The following is a 25565-nucleotide window of genomic DNA, read 5'->3' as shown; positions in this document are numbered from 1 at the left end:
CTCGGTGGAAGCCAAACTGCGTATTTGACAGCAAATTGTTCGTTTCGACCCACTTGTCCAAACGAAGTAGAATCATTTGCTCTAACAATTTGCGAATACAGGATAACATTGCAATCGGCCTATACGAGTTGTGATCGCAAGCCGGCTTGTTGGGCTTGTTGAACTTGTTGAACAAGTTCAGCAAACGCTGTTTTGCCAAGTCGGGAAGATTCTTCAACAAGTTGAATTTAATCTTGTCCGACCCCGGAGCTGAATTGTTACATGAGAGGAGGGCAATTGAGAATTCTACCATCGAAAAATTCTCATAATCGCATTGGAGCGGAATATCGCGTACGATACTTTGTGCAGGAACAGAATCGGGACAAACCTTCCTTGCAAATTTGAAAATCCAACGGTCAGAGTATTCCTCACTTTCATTGGTATGGTTCCAGCCACGCATTCTCCTAGCCGTATTCCAAAGAGTACTCATAGCGGTCTCCCTTGACAAACCATTGACGAATTTCCGCCAATATCCACGCTTTTTTGCTTTAATTAGACCTTTTAGTATGGCTTCTAGAGCTTGGTACTTTCGAAACCATTCCACTAATCCAGTTTTCCTGAATTTTTTGAAAGCGGATGATTTTTCAAGGTACACCTTTGAACACTCCCTGTCCCACCAAAGTGATGGAGGACGACGTCGGAAAGTGGTAGCCGGTACACGTTTCTTTTGAGCTTGAAGTGGGCTATCGTAAATCAAACTTGATATAAAATTATAATCTTCAAGGGGAGGAAGTTCATGCATCAAAATGATGGCTTCAGATATTAATTCTGCAAATTTTCTCCAGTCAATATTCGTCTTGAGGTCATACGCAATATCGACTGACTCACTAGATTTTGATTCATTGGCGATCGATAAAATTATTGGTAGGTGATCACTACCGTGGGGATCTTGGATTACCTTCCATGTGCAATCCAGGGATAATGAAGAAGAGCAGAGAGATATGTCTAGCATGCTTGCCCGTGCAGGAGGGTTGGCTATCCTAGTTGCTTCCCCAGTATTTAAAACTGTCATGTTGAAGTTGTCGCACAGATCATAAATCAACGTGGCACGGTTGTCATCGTAGAGTGACCCCCATGCTGTTCTATGGGAGTTGAAGTCACCTAAGATTAACCGCGGCTCCGGCAATGCCTCGATAATATCAAAGAACTAATGGCGGCCTACCGTAGTCCTGGGAGGAATATATATCGAAGCAATGCAGAGTTCTTTGCCATTGATTTGTATCTGGCAAGCGACAACTTCAATGCCTGTAATCGATGGGATAGTGACTCTATAGAAGGAGTGAGGTTTTTTGATCCCCAATAGTACGCCACCAAACGAGTCGTTACGATCTAGGCGAATAATGTTGAAATCGTGAAAATTCAGCTCGTCGGCTGAACAAAGCCATGTTTCACAGAGAGAAAATACATCACAGTTAGAACTGTGAACTAAAAATTTAAATTGGTCTAGTTTAGGGATGATGCTTCTGCAATTCCACTGTATGACAGTGGTCAAATCCTTGACCTCTTGCGCTGAATTAGGCATCGAGGGAAATGAACGCTGCTAAAAAGCCACATTTTTCTTTCAAAAATGTTCTCACAACCGGAAGCAAACATAATAATATGCTTTTAAGAGGATCATTTATATTTAAAGCATTTAAAATGTTATCCACAAGGTCTGAAAGCGCAAGCAGGCCAGGTAGTGGCTGTTGCTTCGACCGCGAAAATGGAACAGACGTGTTCGTTGTTGTTCCGGGATGTGCTGAGGACCCCTGGATGGTAGCATGACCACGTAAACCGGGAGGTACTTGCTTCGGCCTATTCTCAGCACGTTCAGTTCGAGGCTTCATTCCAACTTGGGAAGTTTCGGTATTCTTTCTGGGGAGTGATGGAAAAGAAGTAATTTTTCTTTTCCTGATGGCACCCTGCGATGTACCGGAACATCCGGCATTGGGAGCGTCAGCAACAGGCTCGTCGTTCTGCAGAATGGAGTAGGGATTGTCCTGTGTCGTTGGCACGGAACTCTTAAGCATTTCTGCAAAAGTCCGCTTGGAACGTTCCTTTAAGGAACGCTTGAGTTTTTCCCCTCGTTGTATGTACACCGGGCATTGAGTAAAATCATGAGGAGTCCCGCCGCAATGAAGACACTTGTGCTCTTTCGCGCAAGGATTCTCATCATGGCTCTCTCCACAATCTGCGCAACGTTTTTTATTGCAACAATAGGCGGTCGTGTGACCGAGTTGCATACATTTGTTGCATTTCATTACCCGGGGTACAAACAACCGAACAGGTAAACGAAGTGCCCCTATTGCAACGTAATTTGGAAGGGCGGAACCCTCAAAAGTCACACGAAAAGAGTTTGTCCGATTGAGAATTCTTTTGTCATTTTTATGTGACACAGATTTCAGTCGATCGCATGCAAGAATCTTCACAGTTTTTAGTATGGAGTTCTTGAAGCGACCGACACCATCGATTATCTCTTTTCGGGTCAAACCCTTTTCGTTTATTACGCCGTCTATTTCGACGTTGCAACAGGGTACGTATACACGATACTCAATCGTAAAGAGGTCGCAGCGCGTTATTTTGTTCGCTTGGGTCCTGCTTGAGACGACAACTCGTAGTTTGTCTGGCCCCATCCGTGTAATTTCGGTAACGTCAGAAAAATGTTGAGTTAGTTCCTTCGAGATGCGAATGACATTGAGAGGTTTGGATTTTCGTCTAAAGTACACAATGAATGGACCTTTGGAGCCTTCAGGGTATTCTTTAGGACGAAAATCCTGTTTCTCGTCGATTTCCTCATCTTCGGAACTATCAACTTCGTAAACAGAATTTTCTACCTCAATTTCTGCTTCATCCTCCTGCTCTTCAGGAGGAGGTTCGGTATCAGACATATTCAATTGCGTCCACGGGGGGTCCTTTCCGCCCTCAGCCATATTAGAAAAATCGGCCAACTGTTCGATATGAACAGAATATAATAATTATCAAATTGAATAAGTAAAAATATATATTATAAGGTTATGCTGCGGATAATATTTATATTAATTTATTTTATTTATATAAAATTCTAAAATGAAAAAAAGTTCCAATAATTAACGTTAATGTAACCAAGAAAAAATAGACACCCCTAATGCCAACGTTTGCCGATTTGGTAAACACACAGATGAACAATGGTGTAAATTTAGCACAGATGGTAGAAGGAATGATAGGAGGACAAAAGAAAAATAAACTTATACTTGCCGCTGCTGTGTGGCGTGTGTGATGAATCTGTATGAATTGTATCCTCTGCGTCTCGGTCGCGCACCACTTTGAGCTTCGCTCTACTCGCAAGCGCAACCGATGAAAAAAAAACACAGTCTGATTCGATGTGGAAAAAAACACCTTTGTTGGATCGTTTCGAAAACCTGTCCGATCTACTTGCGAGTTATCGAACGAATCAATCGGCGTTCTTGTAGATAATTTAAATATAGTTGCGGTCTCTCTACTAGCGCGAAATTTTTCATAGAACTAACATGAACTTTGTGAAACAGTTAGGCAAGCTGTTTCATGAACAAGAGTTTTTGTGTGACGAATATTATTTAATTTATTAGCACCTATTTAGCGATGTTCATTGAGCGAATTCCCCACTAGATTTGATTCGAAAAATTGACAGAGAAGGATTATCTACATTTTCACACCTAGATCAAAGTCACAGAGGCTCGAGTTCACGTTCGAATGCTTCCTTGTATTTTCCATGAATTGGCTAAGCGATGGATTTTCTCCGTTCCCGAACAATTTTCTTATAAACATATTGAACTTTTCCGCAGAGCATTCAGGTACCCGGAAATCATATCTGAAAGTTGATCTTTCTGGCAAAATATGTCCTTCATTTCAACATAATCAACTGCTTTTTTGGAGGAACTAACCACCGATTAAGGATATCTGCACACGAATGTTCATTATAGGTCACGAGAATAGCATTCCAGGGCAAAAGCACAAAGCCTAAATGGGAACACACTTCACCTAATCCGGCTATACAATCGCCATGTGCAGTTTGCACTGTTTCTGTGAACTTTTTTAATAATTAATCTGATTCCATTGATATGGATCATAGCCATAACAGAAATTGCTATTTTTCTCCGTGTATATAGCTTTGATGCAAAAAATTAATATTTTCGTGTAAAGAAACATATATTCGCATGTTATTAATATAGAGTAGCGTGTAATTTTTGTAACTATTTCGCTAAAATAATTTAAACAAAGCTCAATCTTGTCGATCCATATAAATCGTATGCAGCGATCTCTTTTGCCTGCCCAACAGATCACTAATACATATGCACGCGGCAAGCGCCCTATTTATCTATTAGGCTGTCAAAAAAGTCCTGCGGTATTTCCGCGAGGTGTCGTTGTAAGCGCGTAGTTCTAGTTGTATTCATTATATCGAGTCAGTATTTTTGCGCGCTATAATATAGTGCTTGACAGTGTTTTGTTTGGTTAAGTCGTTCGTGAGTTATAGTGTCGCAAATATGGAGCAAAATAAAGAGAAAATCCGACATATTTTACAGTACTACTATGACAAAGGCAAAAATGCATCTCAAGCTGCCATCAAAATTTGTGCAGTTTATGGACCCGATACAGTTTCCATTTCCACCGCACAACGATGTTTTCAACGTTTTCGTTTTGGTGTAGAGGTCGTCGAAGATGCGCCATGCTCCGGAGTGCCTGTCGTCGAAAATAGCGACAAAATCGCTGAATTGGCCGAGAAAGACCGGCATAGTAGCAGCCGTAGCATCGGCCAAGAGCTAGGGATAAGTCATCAAACCGTTATTAACCATTTGAAGAAGCTTGGATTCACAAAGAAGCTCGATGTATGGGTGCCACATACGGTGACGCAAAAAACATCTTTGACCGTATCGACGCATGTGAATCGCTGCTGAATCGCAACAAAATCGACCCGTTTCTGAAGCGGATGGTGACTGGCGATGAAAAGTGGGTCACTTACGACAACGGGAAGCTCAAACGGTCGTGGTCGAAGCCCGCTGAAGCGGCTCAGACGGTGGCCAAGCCCTCATTAACGGCCAGGAAGGTTCTGCTGTTTGTTTGGTGGGATTGTCAAGGAATAATCTATTATGAGCTGCTTCCCTATGGCCAAACGCTCAATTCGGACCTGTACTGCCAACAACGGGACCGCTTGAAGGTAGCACTCATGAAGAAGAGGCCATCTTTAATAAACAGAGGCCGCATTGTCTTCCATCAGGACAACGCCAGGCCACACACTTCTTTGGTGACGCGCCAGAAGCTCCGGGAGCTCGGATGGGAGGTTCTTTTGCATCCGCCGTATAGTCCGGACCTTGCACCAAGTGACTACCACCTGTTTTTGTCCATGGCGAACGAGCTAGGTAGTCAGAAGTTAGCCACAAAAGAGAGTTTTTTTGCCAATAAGGAAGCGAGCTTCTATAACAGGGGTATTATGAAGTTGGCATCTCGTTGGGAACAAGTCATCGAACAAAACGGCGCATATTTGACTTAAAACAGATGATTGTAACTAATTTTATGAATAAATGAAAATTCAAAAAAAAAAATACCGCAGGACTTTTTTGACAGCCTAATATGATTATTACCCTTAGATAGATACAAACCGTCGATACGCAACCTTAACAAGTGGAAGTTTGACTGGGAAAAAAATCGAGATGATATTGATTACTTACTTCATGGTTTCACCATAGAATATGACTAGAGAGGTAACACTTTTTAGACGTGAAGACGTGAATGATGGGAATGATGGGAATGATGGTACTGAGATATTCGAGAAAGAGAGAGAAAAAAGCGCTTAAGCGAACGAGAGTTTGGGTTTCACTATAGTAGGGAAGTCGATAGCTACCTAGCCTAACCTAGCCATTGACTCTGCTTCTAAAGGGTGTGTCACATCAAATTGCATCACGGAAAAAACGCTGTAGAAATTCGCCCAGTAGACCGATCCTTTTGAAAATTTTAGACAATAAAATAAAAACTATTAAACAACTTTTGGCATTTTCTTTTTATTCATACTTCGAGCCCAAGCCCGTATGCTCGCACCTTCCTCTTTACCCCGTCCATAAGGTTCTGTACAACGTCAGGTTGTATTTTTTTTTGAACAGAAATCCATTTTCTCTTGAAGTTCGCCTCCGATTTGACGACTTTTGGGTTCTTCCGGTTCGGGCCCTCGTGCTGCTTCAATAGTGGTAGTAAGCGCTTCTGTAGGCACTCCTTAAGGTAAACCTGCCCGTTTACCGTGCCGGTCATTACGAAGGGGGCGCTCCGCTTTTCGCAAGAGCAGATCGCTTGCCACACCATGTACTTTTTGGCAAACTTGGATAGTTTCTGCTTGCGAATCTCCTCCGGAACGCTGAATTTGTCCTCTGCGGAGAAGAACAACAGGCCCGGCAGCTGACGAAAGTCCGCTTTTACGTAGGTTTCGTCGTCCATTACCAGGCAAGCGGTTTCGTCAGCATTTCGGTGTACAGCTTCCGGGCTCGCGTCTTCCCCACCATGTTTTGCCTTTCGTCGCGGTTAGGAGCCTTCTGAACCTTGTATGTACGCAGGCCCTCCCGCTGCTTGGTCCGCTGGGCGAATGAACTTGACAAATTCAGCTTATTGGCGACATCCCGGACCGAACTTCTCGGATCACGACTAAACTGCTTAACTACGCGCTTGTGATCTTTTTCACTGACGGAGCATCCTTTTTTGCCGTTCTTCACCTTCCGGTCGATGGTTAGGTTCTCGAAGTATCGTTTTAGTACTCTGCTGACCGTGGATTGGACGATTCCCAGCATCTTACCGATGTCCCGATGTAACAACTCCGATTTCTCAAATGAGTGCACAGGATTAATTCACGACGCTCTTTTTCGTTCGACGACATTTTTCCAAATTTACGAAAAAATGACAGTGAAGCATGGCCAACGTGATCTATACACTCTTATCTGATTATAAGCGAAAGTTGAAGATATAATTTCTACAGCGTTTTTTCCGTGATGCAATTTGATGTGACACACCCTTTATTAGCAATGAGTGCTTTATTCGATTTTGTCTTTGGGAGAGTCAAAGTGCTTTAACCCTCAAATCAATGCATCCTGGCAACATTTGACTCCTTTCACGTATTATCTTCAACTCTTTGTGTAACCTCATTATTACAAACATGTAACTCGAATATTGAATTAATTTCTATGTTTCATAGAATTAAATACAAGGGACGTTCAATAAAAATCAGTATATAACAGTGCACAATTGTCCTGGAGGTGCATTTCAGTGGAAATTAGCATTTGGAGCTCGACAGGTATTCTCTAGACAAAAACTGTCTTCGACCTAGTTGTTACACATAAAAGAACGCTCATTTTTATGTTATCAAAAATAGGGTGATCAAAATTGCCGATGAAATAAAAAATATAACTTTCTTATCTTTATATATAGAGGTAAACATAGCTCGACAATGTTGTAGCCCCAATTATTTAAAACATCTTTGTAGAACAAAGTTTTTTCTATCTCTAGAAATAATCGATATAGCGCCTTTATTCTAAGTTGCTTTAGGATCATCATGAAAAAAACAATTTTTTTGTACTAACTTTTACATTTCAAATTCTACATGCAAGCTATCTTCGAAATACTATTAGAGCTTTCTAATACATATATTTTGCAATGCAGAACATGTCATTATCTCAACTCCACTCAAAGTTTTTGATATTTCTTCCCAAAAAATATGCTCTCTTCAATCGTTTGTCATTCTTTCTGAGGCAAAAATAAAAAAATTATTGTCGGCGGAATTTGAAAGAACAAATTTCACTCTATATAATATATTTAAAAGTATGTTATTTTTTGTGCTCGAGTAAATTAAAATTAAAATCTTGAATTTTTGGGTGAAACCCCATCAATAACTTTAAGCGGGATTAATATATTGACAAATTCTGCATCGCAAAATGTTGGTATTGATAAGCTCTAAAAGTCGTACGAAGACAATTTTGATGTAGAATTTTAAAGACAAAAGTTAGAGTGAAAAAAACGGGTTTTTCATGGTTACCCTAATGCAGCTTAGATAGAAACCGCTAGAAACAACTTTGTTGGAGAAATTTATTCTCTAGACAAAAACTGTCTTCGACAAAGTTGTCACATATGATAGAGCGCTCATTTTTGTGTTATCAAAAATAGGGTGAGGAAATTTTTCGATGAGATAAATAGTATAACTTTCTTATCTTTATTGATAGAGGTAAACATAGTTTGCCAATGATGTAGTCCCAGTCATTTTAATCAACTTTGTAGAACAAAGGTTTTTTCTATCTTTTAGTATAATCGTTTTAGCGCTTTATTCTAAGTTGCATTAGGGTGACGATGAAAAACAGGTTTTTTTTGCTTTAACTTTCATATTTCAAATTCTATATCAAAACTGTTTAGACTTTTAGAGCTTATCAATACCAACATTTTGCGATGCAGAACTTGTCCATCTTAATCCTACTCAAAGTTGCTGATGATTTTTCACCCAAAAACCCATGATTTTAATTTTAATTTACTCAAACCCAAAAAAATAACATAGTTTAGCTTGCCTAACTGTTTCACAAAGTTCATGTTAGTTCTATATATAAATCATCTACAAGAACGTCGATTGTAATGAATCCGCTTCTGCTGCATAGAGGCTAAGAATGTAAACAAATGATGTTTGTTTACATTCTTAGCCTCTATGCAGCTTACCCTCCTCTGTCAATTTTGATCTGTCCATGCGACAAAAGATCTATGGAATCCCAGATCATCTACGCTCCGATTATATTCCGGAGATATTTTCGGCAGAATATGGGAAAGTTAGATCTGATAAAATGTTCTTTACTGACGGTTCATGCATAAACGGGTCCACTGGCTTCGGCATCTTCAATGAAAATTCCAGTGCCTCTTTCAAACTCAAAGATCCTTGTTCCGTGTATGTCGCTGAACTGGGTGCGATATATTACGCTTTAGGGATCATTGAAACATTGCCCATCGACCATTATTTTATTTTTTCAGACAGTCTCAGCTCAATAGAGGCAATCCGCTCAATGAAAGTTGATAAACGCTCATCTTATTTCCTAACAAGAATAAGACATCTATTGAGTGTTTTGGTCGAAAAATTATTCAAGATTACCTTAGCATGGGTTCCCTCTCATTGTTCGATTCCGGGGAATGAGAAAGCGGACTCGCTAGCTAAGGTGGGCGCTTCAGAAGGCACACTTTTTGAAAGGCAAATTGCTTATAACGAATTTTTTCACATTCCTCGTCAGGACACACTCGTTAGTTGGCAGCGCATGTGGAGTGAAGATGAGTTCGGTCGTTGGTTACACACGATTATCCCTAAGGTTTCGACGAAAGCTTGGTTTAAGGGATTGAATGTCGGTCGTGATTTCATTCGCGTGATATCTCGGCTTATGTCCAATCACTACAACCTAAACGCGCATCTCTATCGCATTGGGCTCGCAGCAAACAATATTTGTGATTGTGGCGATGGCTACCACGACATCGAGCATATTGTCTGGTCGTGTATCCGGTTCCATGCTGCTCGCTCTCAGCTCTCTAGAGCACTGAGAGCAAAAGGCAGACAATCGGATATCCCCGTCCGGGATATCTTAGGTAGCCGTGATCCTGATCTTCTGCTTCATCTATACCTGTTCCTCAGAAACGCCGATGTCAACGTTTAATGATTTTTCCTTCGTTGTGTCCCTGTTTCGTATCCCTCCTATCCGATCTATAAACTTTTACTTAGTCGCGGCAATACATACACACACTCTTTACAGATACACGGGCCAAAGGTTGTGCAGTCCACTGATGATTCAACAAAAGCCAAAGGTTGTACCGCTCATGACAACTCTACACGAGCTGATGATTGCGCCGGCTAGTGACCATTCTATCCTGGATTCCTCGAGCAGACGCACCACGCTAGATATACAGACTAGGGGGGCGTTGCTGATTAATGGTCAGCTGCATCCCAATAGGAAGTATCCCGTGTCGGGCACAGGTACAGATCATTGAAGACAGCAACATCACAATTACGAAAACACTTGTAATACTAACCTCGAGTCAACCGCGAGTAATCGGTTACATATTACTAACATAGTTATAAGGCAAACATTGTCGAAATATTGAACTCCCGGCCCCGTCAGGTTGACGCCATATGAGCCTTAATAAAAATATATATTTTGGATAAAAAAAAAAAAAAATGATGTTTGCCCAACATATGCTCTGCATCTGCATTTTATGTGTAGCAAGACCCCTATAAGCACGCATTACTTTGACACATATGTACACCGCCCACACCGAGATAGATATAGATCTCCTTTATGCTATGTTTGTGTTTTCTAAGAGTAAAATTAGAAAACTTTTCCAATTTCAATTTAAAATTAGATGTAAGATTATCACACTTCCGCGCAATAGCATCATTAGCTATGTGGAAGCGTGGTCGTGTAAAACAGTCTTGCATTCCAGCCGGTCTTGGTTCGATCCCCGTTGTCGTCGTTTGGATTTTTTTGGGTGCAATCCCAAAAAAGATGATAAAATAAAAAAGAAAGAGATGTCTGCATCCATACATACAAACTAGCGTTGGCAGAAAACATGTCATCTTTAGCAGAAATGATGCCATTTAGTGTGCTGGAGAGTCAAATGCGCAAATAATGAGCTGTTTTAAATGCTTAAAAAAGGTTTGTATGTATGCGTGCAGACATCTCTTTCTGTTTTCTTTTCTCATTTCATATGGATTTGTGCCAAAAAAAAGTTCATACGACGTCAATGGGGATCGAACCAAGGCCGGCTGGAATCCTAAGCTATTTTACACGACACGCTATCCACATGGCTAATGATGCTTCAGCAGTTGTTCAGCAAATACGTGATAATATTGCACCTGATTATAAAATGAAGTTGGGAAGTGTTTTCTAAGAGTAAAAAAGGAGCGGATGAAGGAAAACAATATCTCGGTCTGGGCCGTGTATGAGGCAAAGTATGCGGAAAGCTTATTTGTCTTTTGTTTCGCTCGCTCGTATTAATCTTATATTGCTGTACCATGTATATTATACAAATGCTTATCAGTATTTGTGAGTCATGACATTTTCTGTTATGTTATGTCTCATTTAATGTCATAAATCGGGATGACAAAACATGAGCTAAAAATCAATTTTGGGTGTAGTAGTACAGGATTTGGTGCAGTTTTGTCTCATGGTCTATGCGATGGTGCAAAAAGAACAATTGCGACAAAGTTGTCTCATATGATAGAGCGCTCATTTTTGTGTTATCAAAAATAGGGTGAGGAAATTTTTCGATGAGATAAATAGTATAACTTTCTTATCTTTATAGATAGAGGTAAACATAGTTTGCCAATGATGTAGTCCCAGTCATTTTAATCAACTTTGTAGAACAAAGGATTGCGAGTTGATCGTTAAGCGTCACGGAACAACGCTATCCATAAATTGATGAGGGAGTCCTTGCTATAGTTTGGGCGGTACAGATTTTTCATGTATCTGTATGCACATCACTGGGCGTTGATCACTGACCACAAACCGCTGTCACAAATAATACACCCGAAAAATCGCTTTCAACACTCAGCATCAGTATGGCCGACTAGGCTGTTTTTCTGGGAAATTTCGACTTCGTCGTTGTGTTCAAACGAACGAAGGAAAATGCAAATGCAGACTACTGTTCCCGTGTTGTTCTGAATGGTAGGATCAACCAGTGGCAAGACAATCTGGCTGGCTGTTGAACATTTGGATGAATTTGATTGTTTTATGTTACATTAAATCCAGCAGCTGCCAATTCATGCACAATGCATCACGCAAGAAACGAACGGACGAATAACATGCCTTGAATGTATTCTGGAGTGGCAAGCTCTAGAATACGCGTGACCACAGTGCAAGTCGGAAGAAGTTTCTATGACGAAAAATCACCCGGCCAGAACGGGAACCAAGCCATGATAATGTGTGATGCTAAACTCTCGACCACAGGAGCGCTCGCCAAGAGACTTGCATTATGAGGTTGACTATAGCGGCAAAAAATGTTAACGACATGTTGACCAGCTCCAGAACCATGTACCTGATTTGTTGGCAAGTGGTCCTTACATTAAGGATAAGCCTGACACCTACAGGTCACGAATCATCACCAATCAACGTGCCTGTTGAACCCGGCAGACAGGAACAATCACCATCAGACCAGAAACCGTCTAATAATGAATGCGATCGGTTCATCACCCCGAGAGCTAACCATGACACCGGCTGTGCAGCCTCAACTCCAGCAACTAGTTTATTAGATGCTCTGGCCAAGTTGAATATGGCGATTTGTAATTAGGGCACCATTTGTACCTCCGGCAGAGATGGTCGCGTGTCCATCATCGACTTGATTATCTGCAGTCCGTTGTTAATGACTAACATAAGGGTATGCGAGATGTGCACCCATAGTGACTATCAAGCCATCCATTACGCCATTGACCAACGTATTTCCCTGGCAGCACACACAAATCGGTAATGTCCGCGTAAGCGGAAGACGAAAACCTTTGACAAGGACCTTTTCGTCGAAGATCTATGCGTGAACAGCGACGTCTTATATATGAACGCAGATGAACTGACGTTACCAAAATCATACGACATAACGATGTCAAGACCTAAACCAGGCGCCTGGTGGTCTAGGATCATGTGATGGACACTCTTAGAAAACTTCTGGAGAGTCATCCTCAACATATTGGCAGAATGCACAGAGTCCATGGACTGTCGGATATACAGTTAGGATTTCGGAAAAGAAGATCTACGTGCTATTCGTACAGTTGTCGAAAGGACCGAAAAGGCATCCAAACAAAAGCGTAGAAGAAACCGATACTGTGCAGTAATAACGAATAAAGTTTAAAGCACGTTCAATAGTTGGGAAGCCGCCTTCGAAGTAGTCGCATCGATGCGGTTCCGGGAGGACTCAGGCTATACAGGAGTAGATGTTTTGGGTTCTAGTGGACGATGAGTTCCACAAAACGTCAGGTTGATCCGGCCCAGATAAGACTAGTAGAGCTTTCTTAGCCTCTGAAAAACGGCATCTAAGAAAACGAGGAGGCTGATCGGCCTGACCGGAGAGTTCGGAGATTGAACTCACAATCGCTAGACTCTGGTAGGTGCTTATGCACTTGGATTGAAGAAGAAAATAAGAAAATACAGAAGAAAATATTATCAACAAATATTGTACTTACGGTGTCTTTCGATTTGTATTGGTCGGCAGCGTTGATGAGACACGATAGTAATTCTGTTGATCCTCTTCGTTTTCTGGCATTTTTCGTTGTAAAGTCATTGTCTCTTGAGGAATGTCGTCGATATCTTCTTCTAAATAATAGCGTGAGCCATGCGCAGACTTACAATTCTCACATTCACTCAGATAGTCATCGTCAAGACTATTATCGTTGGGAAGAAAATGCTCTTTTGGATTAGCACAATTGTTCGAGGTTGTAAATATGGGCAGCGGTTTCTCCATTTTCGCCGTATTCTTCGAAACACTGATGACCGCAGCAGCAGCAGCAGAATGTCGTGTGTAGCCTTCATTTGGTATAATTTTCATTGACTGCTTGCTAGTTGATTGCTGTGTTTGTCTTTGGCTCACTTCAGTTAGCAGAGATGATGGTATATTAATGACGGATGGTACTTTATTAACTACTTCCGTTAATAAATTTGAACTACGTGTACTCGGTTTATTTGTTTTCTTTGGCAATGTATTGAAGTTTACATTCGCAATACTATTATCAGGAATACTATATGGTTGTACTGGGCTTTTACTGATTTGCGTATATCCGTGACTAGCTGAAATAACATTTCTCGGCAATGACTTTGAATAGTTTTTCTGTGTTTTCTCAACGTTTCTCAACAAACCAACAGAGCTAGAGGTTGAAATAGAAAATTTCGAATTATCATTGGATGGTTTGGAAATGGCGTGTGTTTTTGAATTACTGTAGTACGAGTTCTGGTGAGTTTCCGTGGACCGATTGTTGTAGTGCTTATACATTTTAGGTGGGAGTTCGGGATTTTGTTCGATAGTTGTGTTGGTCGCTGCATAGCTCATTATTTTTGTTTGTATATTTTCATCATTAGAGGAGTGTGACTGGACAATGGCTGGAATTCGCACATCAGTATCTAATCTTAATAAATTGCAATTCCGCTCAGTTTTTCCAGGCCCGTTACTTAAAGCTGAATTTAAATTCTTAATTGAGTTTTGGGAGAACACTTTTTTCTTTGATAATGAATTTTGTTTTTTCAGAACATTATGGTTGTCCGTGTCCGGCACATTACTTATACATTTATCTTTAGATTGGACACGCTGTGTTTTGGTATAAATGGTATTGAAATGTGTGCTTCGGTCACCAGTTTCGAACTTGTCATGACTTTTTTTCAAATTACCCCTACAGTGCCCATTTGCTGCTTGTGTCGGCTTCATTTGAGTGGGTGCACTGCGGTGTAGCAAGTTGGGATGCTTTGTTATCTCACTTGAGCTATGCTTTTTCATTACTGTCTCTCTGCTGTTACCACTGCTTAATCGTGAAGCTGATTCGCTATTTGGTTGGTTCAGTACGGAATGCCCATTTAAATATGAAATGGGCAAATGTTGAACAGAACATTGGCAAGACATTCGTTTCGTTGCATTGAATGTAGAATCTACACGCTCCAGATTGCAACCGGTATCGTTCATACATGAAGTATTTGCATGAGTTGTTATCACATTACTGCGGTTGTTCTTCAGTGGATTTATAATCGGATCAACGGCGCCAAAATGGCGTGGAATAGTTCTGTGAAGATGCTTACCCGGGGTACGAAGCTTTGTAGCAATTGCTATTCCTTCACTGGCAGTATTAGAAACGTTTACGGTATTGTTGACTATTGGCAGCTGTTGATTTTTGCGATTGTCTAAATAGTCGCAACCATTTGTTACATTTTCCGATGGATCTTGCGGTACCGGTAAACGCGGAGCGGCTGAATCATTCTGACTCGTGTAAGTCTGTACATCCTTGACATCAGATTTATTTGTTAACGAATGGTTCGGATTACTCGAATAATTCAGGTTACAATACTGATTTGTACACACCTCCTCCGTACTTATTGGTATAGCATAATAGTTAGCAGGCAATGACGCACATGGCTCATGGTCACCAATATCATTAGTCACGTTCAATGCTTCAATATGCGCACGCTCATTCGTCAAATTTGGGGTTGAATCATTACCTCGTAGGTGATTTTCACCTGTCGCTATCGTAGTTAAATTACCTCCGTTATTGATATTGATATTGATCAAATTAGTTGTATTTGCAGTAATTGTTTGAGTAGTTTCCATTTCCGGCATAGTCATTGGATACTGTCTCTGCGTTGAAGTAGCCACACTGTAACAAGAATTAATTCGTTAATATGTTTTGCTACACTAATATGTTCAATTGATGCAAATTGAAAATTAGAATATTCGGAAATGAATGCACGAATATTTCGTCATGATAAGGAAGATAATTCGTGATAATAAATAATTTAGTAGTGAAGAATACTCTGCCCACGATGTCTGGGTAAAAGACTCTAAGCTGAAAAGCTGAAAAGAATATGATATTGTTTTCCTCACATAAAACCTAAAAATACTACATGGGCTGAAAAATACCGGGATTTTTAATGAAAACAATTGTTTTTTGGGCAAAGCTGTATTTATTTCTCAACATAGTTTCCTTCGAGGGCAATACATTTGGTATAGCTAGTTTCCAATATTTCGGCTTCCTTTCTGTAGTACGAAACGTCTAAGTCTTCGAAATATGCCTCAGTGCCAGCAAACGCGGCACCTATCGCGCGGATAATTTTTCACCTCAGCTAACTCGCGTAACTTCACTTTACGATCGTTCAAAACGAGCCGATGCACTTGTTTTACGATCTCTGGATACGTAGCCTCTTGCGGCCTTCAGTGCGAGTACATCTGCGGTGTTTGTACGGCACATTTTGAATTCACTAAACCACCGATGTTGTTCTCGAAGGATCAGCAGTGGAATAAGATCTCGTCAACCACTACATTGATTGTTTAGGAGTTTATTCCTATCAAAAAACAATGTTTGATCAAAATATGATATTCCTCTTTTTTCCATTTTCTATACGAATGTTCAGGAAATGACACTTAAACAACTGCAGTTTGTGAACAAATAAATGAATTGTCATGAAACTTCACACATATGCTAGTGACAGATGAGCCTCTCGAAATTAATCTTGTTTATTTTTAGTGGTGCCATCTGTTGAAAAATCCCGGACTTTTCAGTCCACGTAGTACTGTCATAAAACCCAAAAATTATACCACAACAACCATTTTTTTTGCTGCATCAGTAATTGGCACTGTAAATAACACAACAATGGAAACCTCATATCAACAGTCCCGCTGTGAATATTCGAACAATATTCTTACACCGAAAAAGGCGACATGTGTTGTGTATCGATAGAATCGAAATACTCTCACGCCTGAACGGCTACTGTGTAATAGATAAGACAAATGTTTATCGATGGATAGGAATACTCTTACGCCTAAAAAATGGTAACAGTGTAATATACAACAAAAGTTATCTTAACATAAAAATGTACACGAATGAATTCGGCTCTGTTACAGCTGAATTACTAAATGAGCCTAATAAAATAAAAGCTGATGGGATACAAAAAACTATTCATTTCATTATTAAAGTATGAATGAAAATCGTCGTGGAACTCTAAGCAGAGCGTGCGATTGGGAACTCAGGATATGGAACTGCAAGTCTCTCAACTTTCTTGTTTATCCCTTTTTTTTAATATTGAAAGCCCGTAATCTGTACATTGTAGCGCTCGTTGCAAGATGGTTATATTATCTATCAGGAATGCAGAAACGGATGATTGGCTGGTGGGTAATCAACGAAATAACAAGCAGATTGAATATTTCTTCTTCAACATCAGTGTCATCAACCTTCACTGTCCCCATCTAGGTAGCACCGATGACGATAGAGAAAAATTATACGCGCAGCTGGAGCGTGAACATGGTCATACTTAGAACCTTCCAGCACAACCTCCAATACCTGAAGATCACCTCAGCAAATGGAAATTTAAATCGACCACGATCACTTCTCAGATATCATCAACGTCAGAACATATCGTGGTACTAACTTCGATTTAGACCACTATCTGGTGATGGTCAAACTGCGTTCTAAGCTGTCAGGAACCAAACTCGTGCAACATACTCGTAGCGTCCTTAAGCTGCGTTCCTGGGGATGCTGCTCCTCTCGATGAATGCTGGAGCATCCTGAAAGCAGCAATTAACGGCACAGCAGAGACCGTCATCGGATATGAACAACGTGGAAAACGGAACGGAATGGTTTGACGACCACTGCCAAGCGCATCTGAGCGAAAAGGACGCAGCACGCGCAGTCATGTTACAATGATCGGGAAAAAAACACTGCCTGGAAGAGAAAGAGTGTGAGAAGATGGAGCTACATGTTCGTTCTCGAGAATCGCGAGAGTTCTTCAACAAACTGCGGACCTGAATGTGCAAAAACAAAGAAGGCGGCATTTTGAAGAACGGACGCAAGGTGATCGAAAAATGGAGACAGCACTACGATGAACACTTGTACAGCGCTTAGACAGGAGATCAAAACGGCGTTTGAGAAGACTAAACCACGATTGCATACCACCCCCGACGGTGGGTGAAATTGAGAAGACTATTAAACAGTTAAAGAACAGCTAGCAATGGCTTCGCAGCGAAGCTCTTTAAAACATTGAGCCCTAGGGGCCGACGTTGAAAGCGCCAACTGACTGGGACTGACAGTTACAAAATAAGAAAATTAAAATATAGGGTTGGGGAAACAGAAATGACGTATTTCTGATCGAAATTTGACGCTTTATTTAACATACTTAGAATTACCCAATTTAAGTCAAATATGCGCCGTTTTGCTCGCAAACTTGCCATTCAGAAGGCAACTTCATTATCCTCCTCCTTATAAAACCTTCCCCTCCTTATTTGCAAAAAACTCAGACATCCAGTTTTCGCAAGCCTCTTTTGAGGCCAATTTAGTATCATCAAGAGCGTTTTGCATGAACCGGAAGAGATGATCATCACTTGGAGCCAGGTTCGGATTATACGGTGGGTGCAATAGGAAATCCCATCCGTGCTCCGGTAGCTTCTGGCGGGTCATCAAAGATGTGTGAGGCTGAGCGTTGTCCTGGTGGAAAACAACACCATTCATATTGATCATTTCATTGATCGCTTCTGGTCAATCGCCTGCTTCAAACGGTCAAGCTGCTCACAGTAGAGAACCGAGTTGAGGGTCTGGCCATAGTTGAGCAGCTCATAGTGGATGATTCCCTTCCAATCCCACCAAACACACAGCAAAACCTTCCTGGCCGTCAATCCGGGCTCGGCGATGGTTTGGGCCGGCTCACCGCGCTTCGACCACGACTTTTTTCGCTTTAGGTTGTCGTACGTGATCCACTTTTCATCACCAGTCACCATCTTCTTCAAAAATGGGTCGAGTTCGTTCCGTTTCAGCAGTGCATCGCAGGCGTAGATTCGGTCCAAAAGATTTTTTTGCGTCAACTCGTGTGGCACCCATACATCAAGCTTTTTTTGGAATCCAATCTTCTGCAAATGGTTCCAAACGGTTTTATGGTCTACACCCAGTTCCTGGCCAATCGAGCGAGTGCTCATAGGCGTCGTGCACAAATTACATAACGCATGTAGGGGGAGAGGGGGGTCGAGGTTTTGTTACTTAATGTGACATAGGGGGGAGGGGGGTAAGCGTGCTCGTTACGTAACAAAATTCAATTTTTATTCCTATATAAATTCAGCGACCCTATATGCTTGAGCAGATAGCTTCGATTCTGGGGCCGAATGTGGTGTGTTTCCTGAGTCAAGACGATAAAGCACGTGTTGTAATGGGCTAAACCGCGGTCAATAGGCAGGCACCGAATACCGCGTTAATTTTCCAGATCATTATTTTTTTGGCTGCTACACATAAGGTTATTCCATTGGTTATCACAGGTGTAGAAAGAAGCTAGGGCACTTTGGTTATTCTGAATCAGTTGGATACAGTACGTATGTTGCAGTTTGTTCAGGAAGGCACTATTCTTCAAATTCATGGGTTCTATTTTAAAAAAAGGTGGCGAGCTCCCTGAATTCGAAATTATTCGATATCGAAGATATATTTACCGATTACTGGGTTATTATTAATGTGGATGGAGGACCAGAAGAGAACCCTCGTTTTAAAAAGGTCACAGATATATATTTTAATCATTTTAATCAATTGAATCTTGATGCAATATAAAGAATATTTACATTAGGTAGGAGGCGATCTGGCGTAGTGGTAACATCCATGCCTCTCACGCTAAAGGTCACGAGTTCAATTCTCACTCCCGATATTCTTCCAAAAATGGAAGTAAAAAGTGACGAACCAGCCAAATGAGTTGAAAATCACTATAATACAGATAAAAAAAAAAAAAAAAAAATATTTACATTACAAATGGTCCAAAACGCATGGCTTTCAACCGAGTTGAACGTCGGAAGGCTATTATTTCTAGAAGTTAGAAGGATTAATACTTTCGCATGATAATTATGAATCTCACTTGGATGAAAAACTCAAAACAATCCGAAACTGGAAGCGGAACATTTCGAGTATGCAGCGAAATCATTAGATGATCTGTGGAATAACCTAGCAATCGATGGATATCCCGTTAAAGCCTAATATATTAAGCCCGAAAACTCCCAAATTGAGGAAGTGGAATTTGTAGGATATTTAGCCGAATGAATTTCCTCGTCACGTGAGAACATCCCAGTACTCTTTGCAGGTAGTCAAACGACAGGAACCGCTGCGTTGAAACAAGGAGTAGTCACTGTTGGAATTTATACAAAGCTGTTTAGTCCCGATGGAAACCAAATATGGCTCAATCTGACCATTCCCTATCATATCTGTTATTCTGTCTCGCACACACACACGCATACAAGATTAGGCATCTCAATGCGAATACAGCGCAGATGAGTTGATCTGAAACAGGACCCATCAGTAGAACGACAGACAGCATCCAAAATCATACGTGCGTGGATTTCAAATTTAGTCAAATATATAGGGGAAGATGAACCTTAACCCCTGAACCAGAGGGCTGGTTCAGGACCACCACAACTATTTTCAATTAACGGTATGCCGTTTACTTCAAGCATCAGGTAAATTCAATCTATATAACTTGTCTTGAAGAGCAGACCATAAGCAATCGAAATAGTTTAGTATTATAAAGTTTCATCGTCTGAAAGAACATTTAACTCATTCTCAGTACTGGTTAAAAATCTATCTTTCCCTTTTTTAAGCATTGAAGCCAATGAATGTCACCAAAAGCGTGCAAGAAAATGGTCATCATACGTTAAAATCATCAGTTTTATGACACCTTTCATTTGACACTGCTAGAAGTTCGGTAGGTGGCGCCATTTCCGAGATCCAAGAAGAGCTCGCCGGTTCAAGACCATCGGTCGTATTAGGACTATTTCCCCCTATTCTTTAAATTTGAGAACGATTTTTTTTAAATACCTAAGAAAGCGACCCTTTGGTTGAGCAGTGACAAATTCAGTCTCGAACTTCTGAAAAAAAAAACAGTTATTTTTGTATAAATCAACATCAATTTATACCAGCTCCTGTTCCTCTCAGCCAAACACTAGATGGCTTGAAAGTACCAATTCCAACAGATGTAAGCATTGATTTTCTTTCTCTGTTTGTTAGAAATGCTATGAACTTGTCAAAATTAATTCGAATAAACTTTGATTCCGGCCTGGACAGATTTTCTACGTTGATATTTTCATTATTTAATAAAATCTGAAATGTTATGAAAATTTTTCAAACGACTTTGATTTTGCGTTACGGGACATGAGGGGGAGGGGGTCTGTCTTGCGTTACTTATTGTTACATAGGGGGGAGGGGGTCCATAAACTGCATTTTTAGCGTTACGTAATTTGTGCACGACGCCATATGCCGGTCTACTTGGATGAGCCTACCGGTACGGGGTGTATCTTCGACAGCCACTACACCAGAACGAAATCGATCAAACCAACGCTGTGCTGTGCGAATCGTTACAGTATCGGGTCCATAAACTACACGATTTTTGTCGGCCGTCTTCGTTGTAGTTTTACTTCGCAGGTAGTAAAAACGTAAAATATGGCGTATTTCTTGCTTGGTGGACTCCATTTTTGACGCGCTATAACTTGAGACTGAAAAGGACAATCACAACACTGTCAAAACGACACTTGTAGCACAGTTTGTCGTCTTTATGTATAGTATGACCTGATGCGATAGTATGACCTGATGCGATAAGTACAACACAAGATATGTTTAAGTGTTGCCTTGTGTTGACAATATACGACATTTCTTTTTCCAATATATACTTTTCAAGGTCCTTCGCCGACCTCTAGGTGATCGAGGAGTTTAACAACAACAAGTCGTAGAATTCGAAGACAGAACAATATGCGGCGGTATACAGGAAAACAGGGTGGAGTTTAGAGAAGGAGGATGAACCTCGAATTGGCCCAACTCTACGGCGAACCCATCATTCAGAAAGTCGGCAAAGTTGAACGTGTGAGAAGGGCGGGACAGTTTTTTTGAATGCCGGATGTCCGGTGAGGACAAGATGAAGAGAAGCCCAGCGAGTAAGGTGGTTGGACCAGGTGGAGCAAGACATGGGAAGAATTGGTGTCGCCCGGGATTGGAGGATTGCAGCCATAGGTTTATTGGCGAAACGTTGTGAAGAGATCTAATCAATGGGATGTATAATCATTGTAAATAAATAAATAAAAACCATCTCCTTTAGACGGTTCTTTCCATTGATGCCACTGCTCTTATCTATCGTCCTGAATCAGATTCACAACGGGCTTCTTCGTTTCGGGTAGCTCATAGAAACCCGTTCCACGACCATTTGCAACTACCTTGTCGTCGGGCATAATAGTAGTGACTTCGAGAACTCTACACAATATCCCTTCTGACACATTTTGCTTACCGAAGGTAGATTGAGCGCCAGGACAAGCTCGTACATCATGTCACCCATCGTGATGACCCTTATTGCTTCTCAGTTTTCAGTTCAATCGATCCTTTCGCCACAACGACCACCTCCGCATTGTTAGCCACATTGATCCTCGCTGATATTTCCTGTAGGTTCTCTAGCATAGCTTTGTTGCGATGAATAGTTGCGTCGAAATCGAGGATCCTCTTTTTAGCTCGCCTCCAACATTTCGATACGAAGTGTCCAACCTTCTTACAATGGCAACACTTCACGCCGGACTTGTCGTCTGACAACTGTCGCATCTGAATTTCCTCTCGAATGTATATAACCGGAGCCAATCAGACCAAACCAACCGAAGCTGAATGCGAATCTAGGACGATAACAGTAAATCCGAGGACCATGCTGCGGATGAAACTCTTCCGGAAGAAACAAGGAATTGGTCTTCCGTGCTCCCTCCAAAACAAGAGGACCCACAACTGTTGGTATGGCACAATGCGAGAGAGCAGAGAGCATCCCAGCCAAGTATCGTGAATATTGTATGAACTGTAAAACTTTCCCTAAAATTATTTCACAACCCGAGTTGAATCGTTTTCATTGAAACGCTGAAATGTTGCAAGCGAAGTACGAAGCCCTCAAGGACAACCAAACGTGGGATTTGGTAAGGCTGGGAGGAAATCTCTACACTGTAAGTGGCTGTACAGAGTGCAAACGAACACGGAAAGGTCTGTGGAGCTATACAAAGCACGCTTGGTAATCAAGGGTTTCTCACAGATTAAAGGCGTCGACTACATTGAAACCTTTTCACCTGTAGTACGGTAAGCTATCTGGATAGTGAAGGCGTTCCTACAGGAAGATCTAAGCAAAGAGGACATTTGAATTGATCAGCCAGAAGCAGCCTTCATAAAACATACGCTGTGCTGCACTCAAGTTTAATTTTCATAACAAAAACATGCTCTCTCTTGGAACGAAGTGTACCAAACTCATTAAGAATGAGAGCGGGTTTTGAACACGGCGCAGAATTCGGACACGAAATATCGCTTCTCACTTGTGTGACGCGTCAGACCGCAGGTATATACAAGAAAATTCTGGAAACTGCCCGGAAGGATTCATGGATCCAGTTCACCCTGGAAGGTTTGTCGGTTGAACACACTCTATAGCCTTAAGCAAGCCAGGAGAGTGTGGGACTAGAATTTCAATGCTGAGCTGACGCACATCCGTTTAGAGCGCCTATGATACGTGTATGTACTTCAAGATTGATAGCAATATGGTGCTCATTGTGTACGTGGACGATATACTGGTGTTTTCAAACCAGCAGCAATGGGTGGACAGGACGATGAAGAAATAACTGATGGCGAAGTTCAGTTCGAAGGAGTTCGGTTTGACCAACAAAATCATTGGAACATGTATCACTAGCAAATATGACCGGTATTTCTGGCCATTACATCCACTACACTACACAATACATCCATTATTGCACGAACACTTGGCCATTAAAATATTTTGTTCGCGATAGATACTGTATAATTTAACAAACAATAATGAACTTAAACAAAAAATATACATTGAAAGTCGCTTCGAACGCCAGCAATTCATGGAGAATTCTTTGGGAAACAATAGAGCAGTTTTCACAACTTAAGACAGTGGAGACACGCTTTAACTATCGAAACCGATTAGATTTAGTAATTTAATTCATTTCTGCTGTATTTATTTATTTATTTATTGTCAACAGGTAAAATGACTAATGATACAAAGATTTCAACTTACACTAAACATACTAAACATAAGGTTATGGCATGGTTTAATGAATAGGGGCTTCAGATTCTGGACTGGTCAGCTTGTTTACCAAATCAAAACCCTGTCAGGAACTTATGAGGAGGGATCGGACGAATAGAAGATGCAGCTTACAAGCAGTATGAGTCATTTGAAGAACTTAAACGAACAGTAACCTCTGCGTAGAACGACATACACACTACAACATGGCGCAACTTGGTCGTAACCACCCCGAATGGGTTATTTGAACTGATTGAGAACTAAAGATGACCTACGAATTAGAAACTTACCGTAATTAATGCTAAATGGGCGTTAATTTTGTAAAGGAGTGAGAGTTTTTTCATCTGGTTCTATAGTTATGAAACACTGGAATTTTAGTTTTTTTAATGTTTCGCGCCAGAACACAACAATAAAGTTCAAATGGCCAGTCTTATAACTGAAGATATTTATTGTATTCTACACTATATACTTCAATTCAACCGACGTCTTACATATCTCTGGAAATTCAGAAAAAGTGAGTGGCTCTATTGTTGTGAAACGCAGTGTGGTATAAACAGGAATGGCCCTAGATGACTGCCTTGTGGAATGCCAGATTTCACGGGGAAGGGAGGAAAAACATAGGGCGTGATCACGAACGTCACTTCACGGTGATACGAAATGATTTATTTGCAAATTTATATGCCCTTCATTTCGTTTTCACCGTGAAGTGACGTGATCAGGCCCGTAGTTGCCCGCATTTTGACAGACATACTTCGACCAGTCAAATAAAAAGATAGCCAAGCAAGTAGATCGTTATGAATGCCTAGCCTGTCGTATTTAGCCAAAACAATATCGTGATTAATTTTGTCAAATTCGGCATAGTTGACAGACATACTTCGACCAGTCAAATAAGAAGATAGCCAAGCAAGGAGATCGTTATGAATGCCTAGCCTGTCGTATTTAGCCAAAACAATATCGTGATTCATTTGGTCAAAAGCGGCTGAGAGATCTGTATAGATAGCATCTACTTGATGGGATGATGAACAAAGTGAACTGTACCAAATTGGTTGTCGTCGAACGCTTGGGCATAAAACCATACTGATCCTCCGAAATGCAGTGGGCGAAGTGTAGAACCAATTTCCCGTGAATACTTAGCTCGAGAAGCTTCAAGGTAGCGCTTAAAGCGGCTATTCCACGGTAGTTAGATACATTCCTTTTGCAACTCTTCTTGTGAATCGGAAAAAAATAGGATTCCTTCCAGCAGGGTGGGAAGTCACCCGATATCAGAGAGAGATTAAAAATGTTGGCTAGATATGCAGCGTTTCAGGACCAAGGACGGAATACCATTTGGACTGAAACCACCCGAATTTTTCAGTTGACTCCCTGTTGAGAAAACCAAGTCCCTCGTAATAGAAAACGGTCAACTTGAGAAGACCGAGGAAGTAACGTTGTCAGATGCAGCTTCTACGTCCTGACTGCTTATTCGTGCGGTACTAAAAACGCTACTGTGTGCGAAATAAATCTGCTATATTCGGGACGGTGACAGCCAGTCTTCAGAAAACAAACGCAGCGCTGCGCTTGAGTTTAATTTTCATCAGCGCGCGTTCAAAGAAAACTCATATTCTCTCTTGAAGAACTCGTATTCTCTCTTTTGTGCGAAGAGTACAAAATTCATAAGCAAAGCATCGTTCTAAGCAAAGCATAACAACAACGGCGCGCCCCCATTTAAACCGTATACGCTTGTGCGAAGAAAAATATCTCAACAGAGAGAGTGATTGACCAGTTCTTCTTAATGTTCGAGAGGAAATTGATCCTCTTGTCGAA

General features: G+C 41.0%; 1 protein-coding gene across 2 annotated transcripts in view; it reads right to left on the bottom strand.

The window, feature by feature from the left end:
- LOC129765524 (uncharacterized) overlaps positions 1-25565 on the bottom strand; it is a 39664-nt gene that overhangs the window by 3130 nt on the left and 10969 nt on the right. For both annotated transcript variants that reach the window (XM_055765925.1, XM_055765926.1), the window contains one exon: positions 13193-15361. In XM_055765925.1, coding sequence (XP_055621900.1) covers positions 13193-15361 — 2169 coding nt within the window. The remainder of the gene's footprint in view (positions 1-13192; positions 15362-25565) is intronic.

The sequence above is a fragment of the Toxorhynchites rutilus genome, chromosome 2, assembly GCF_029784135.1.
Source record: "Toxorhynchites rutilus septentrionalis strain SRP chromosome 2, ASM2978413v1, whole genome shotgun sequence".
Classification (NCBI taxonomy): domain Eukaryota; kingdom Metazoa; phylum Arthropoda; class Insecta; order Diptera; family Culicidae; genus Toxorhynchites; species Toxorhynchites rutilus.
The sequence above is the reverse complement of the archived record's forward strand: the minus strand, read 5'-3'. Positions and strand labels throughout refer to the sequence as shown.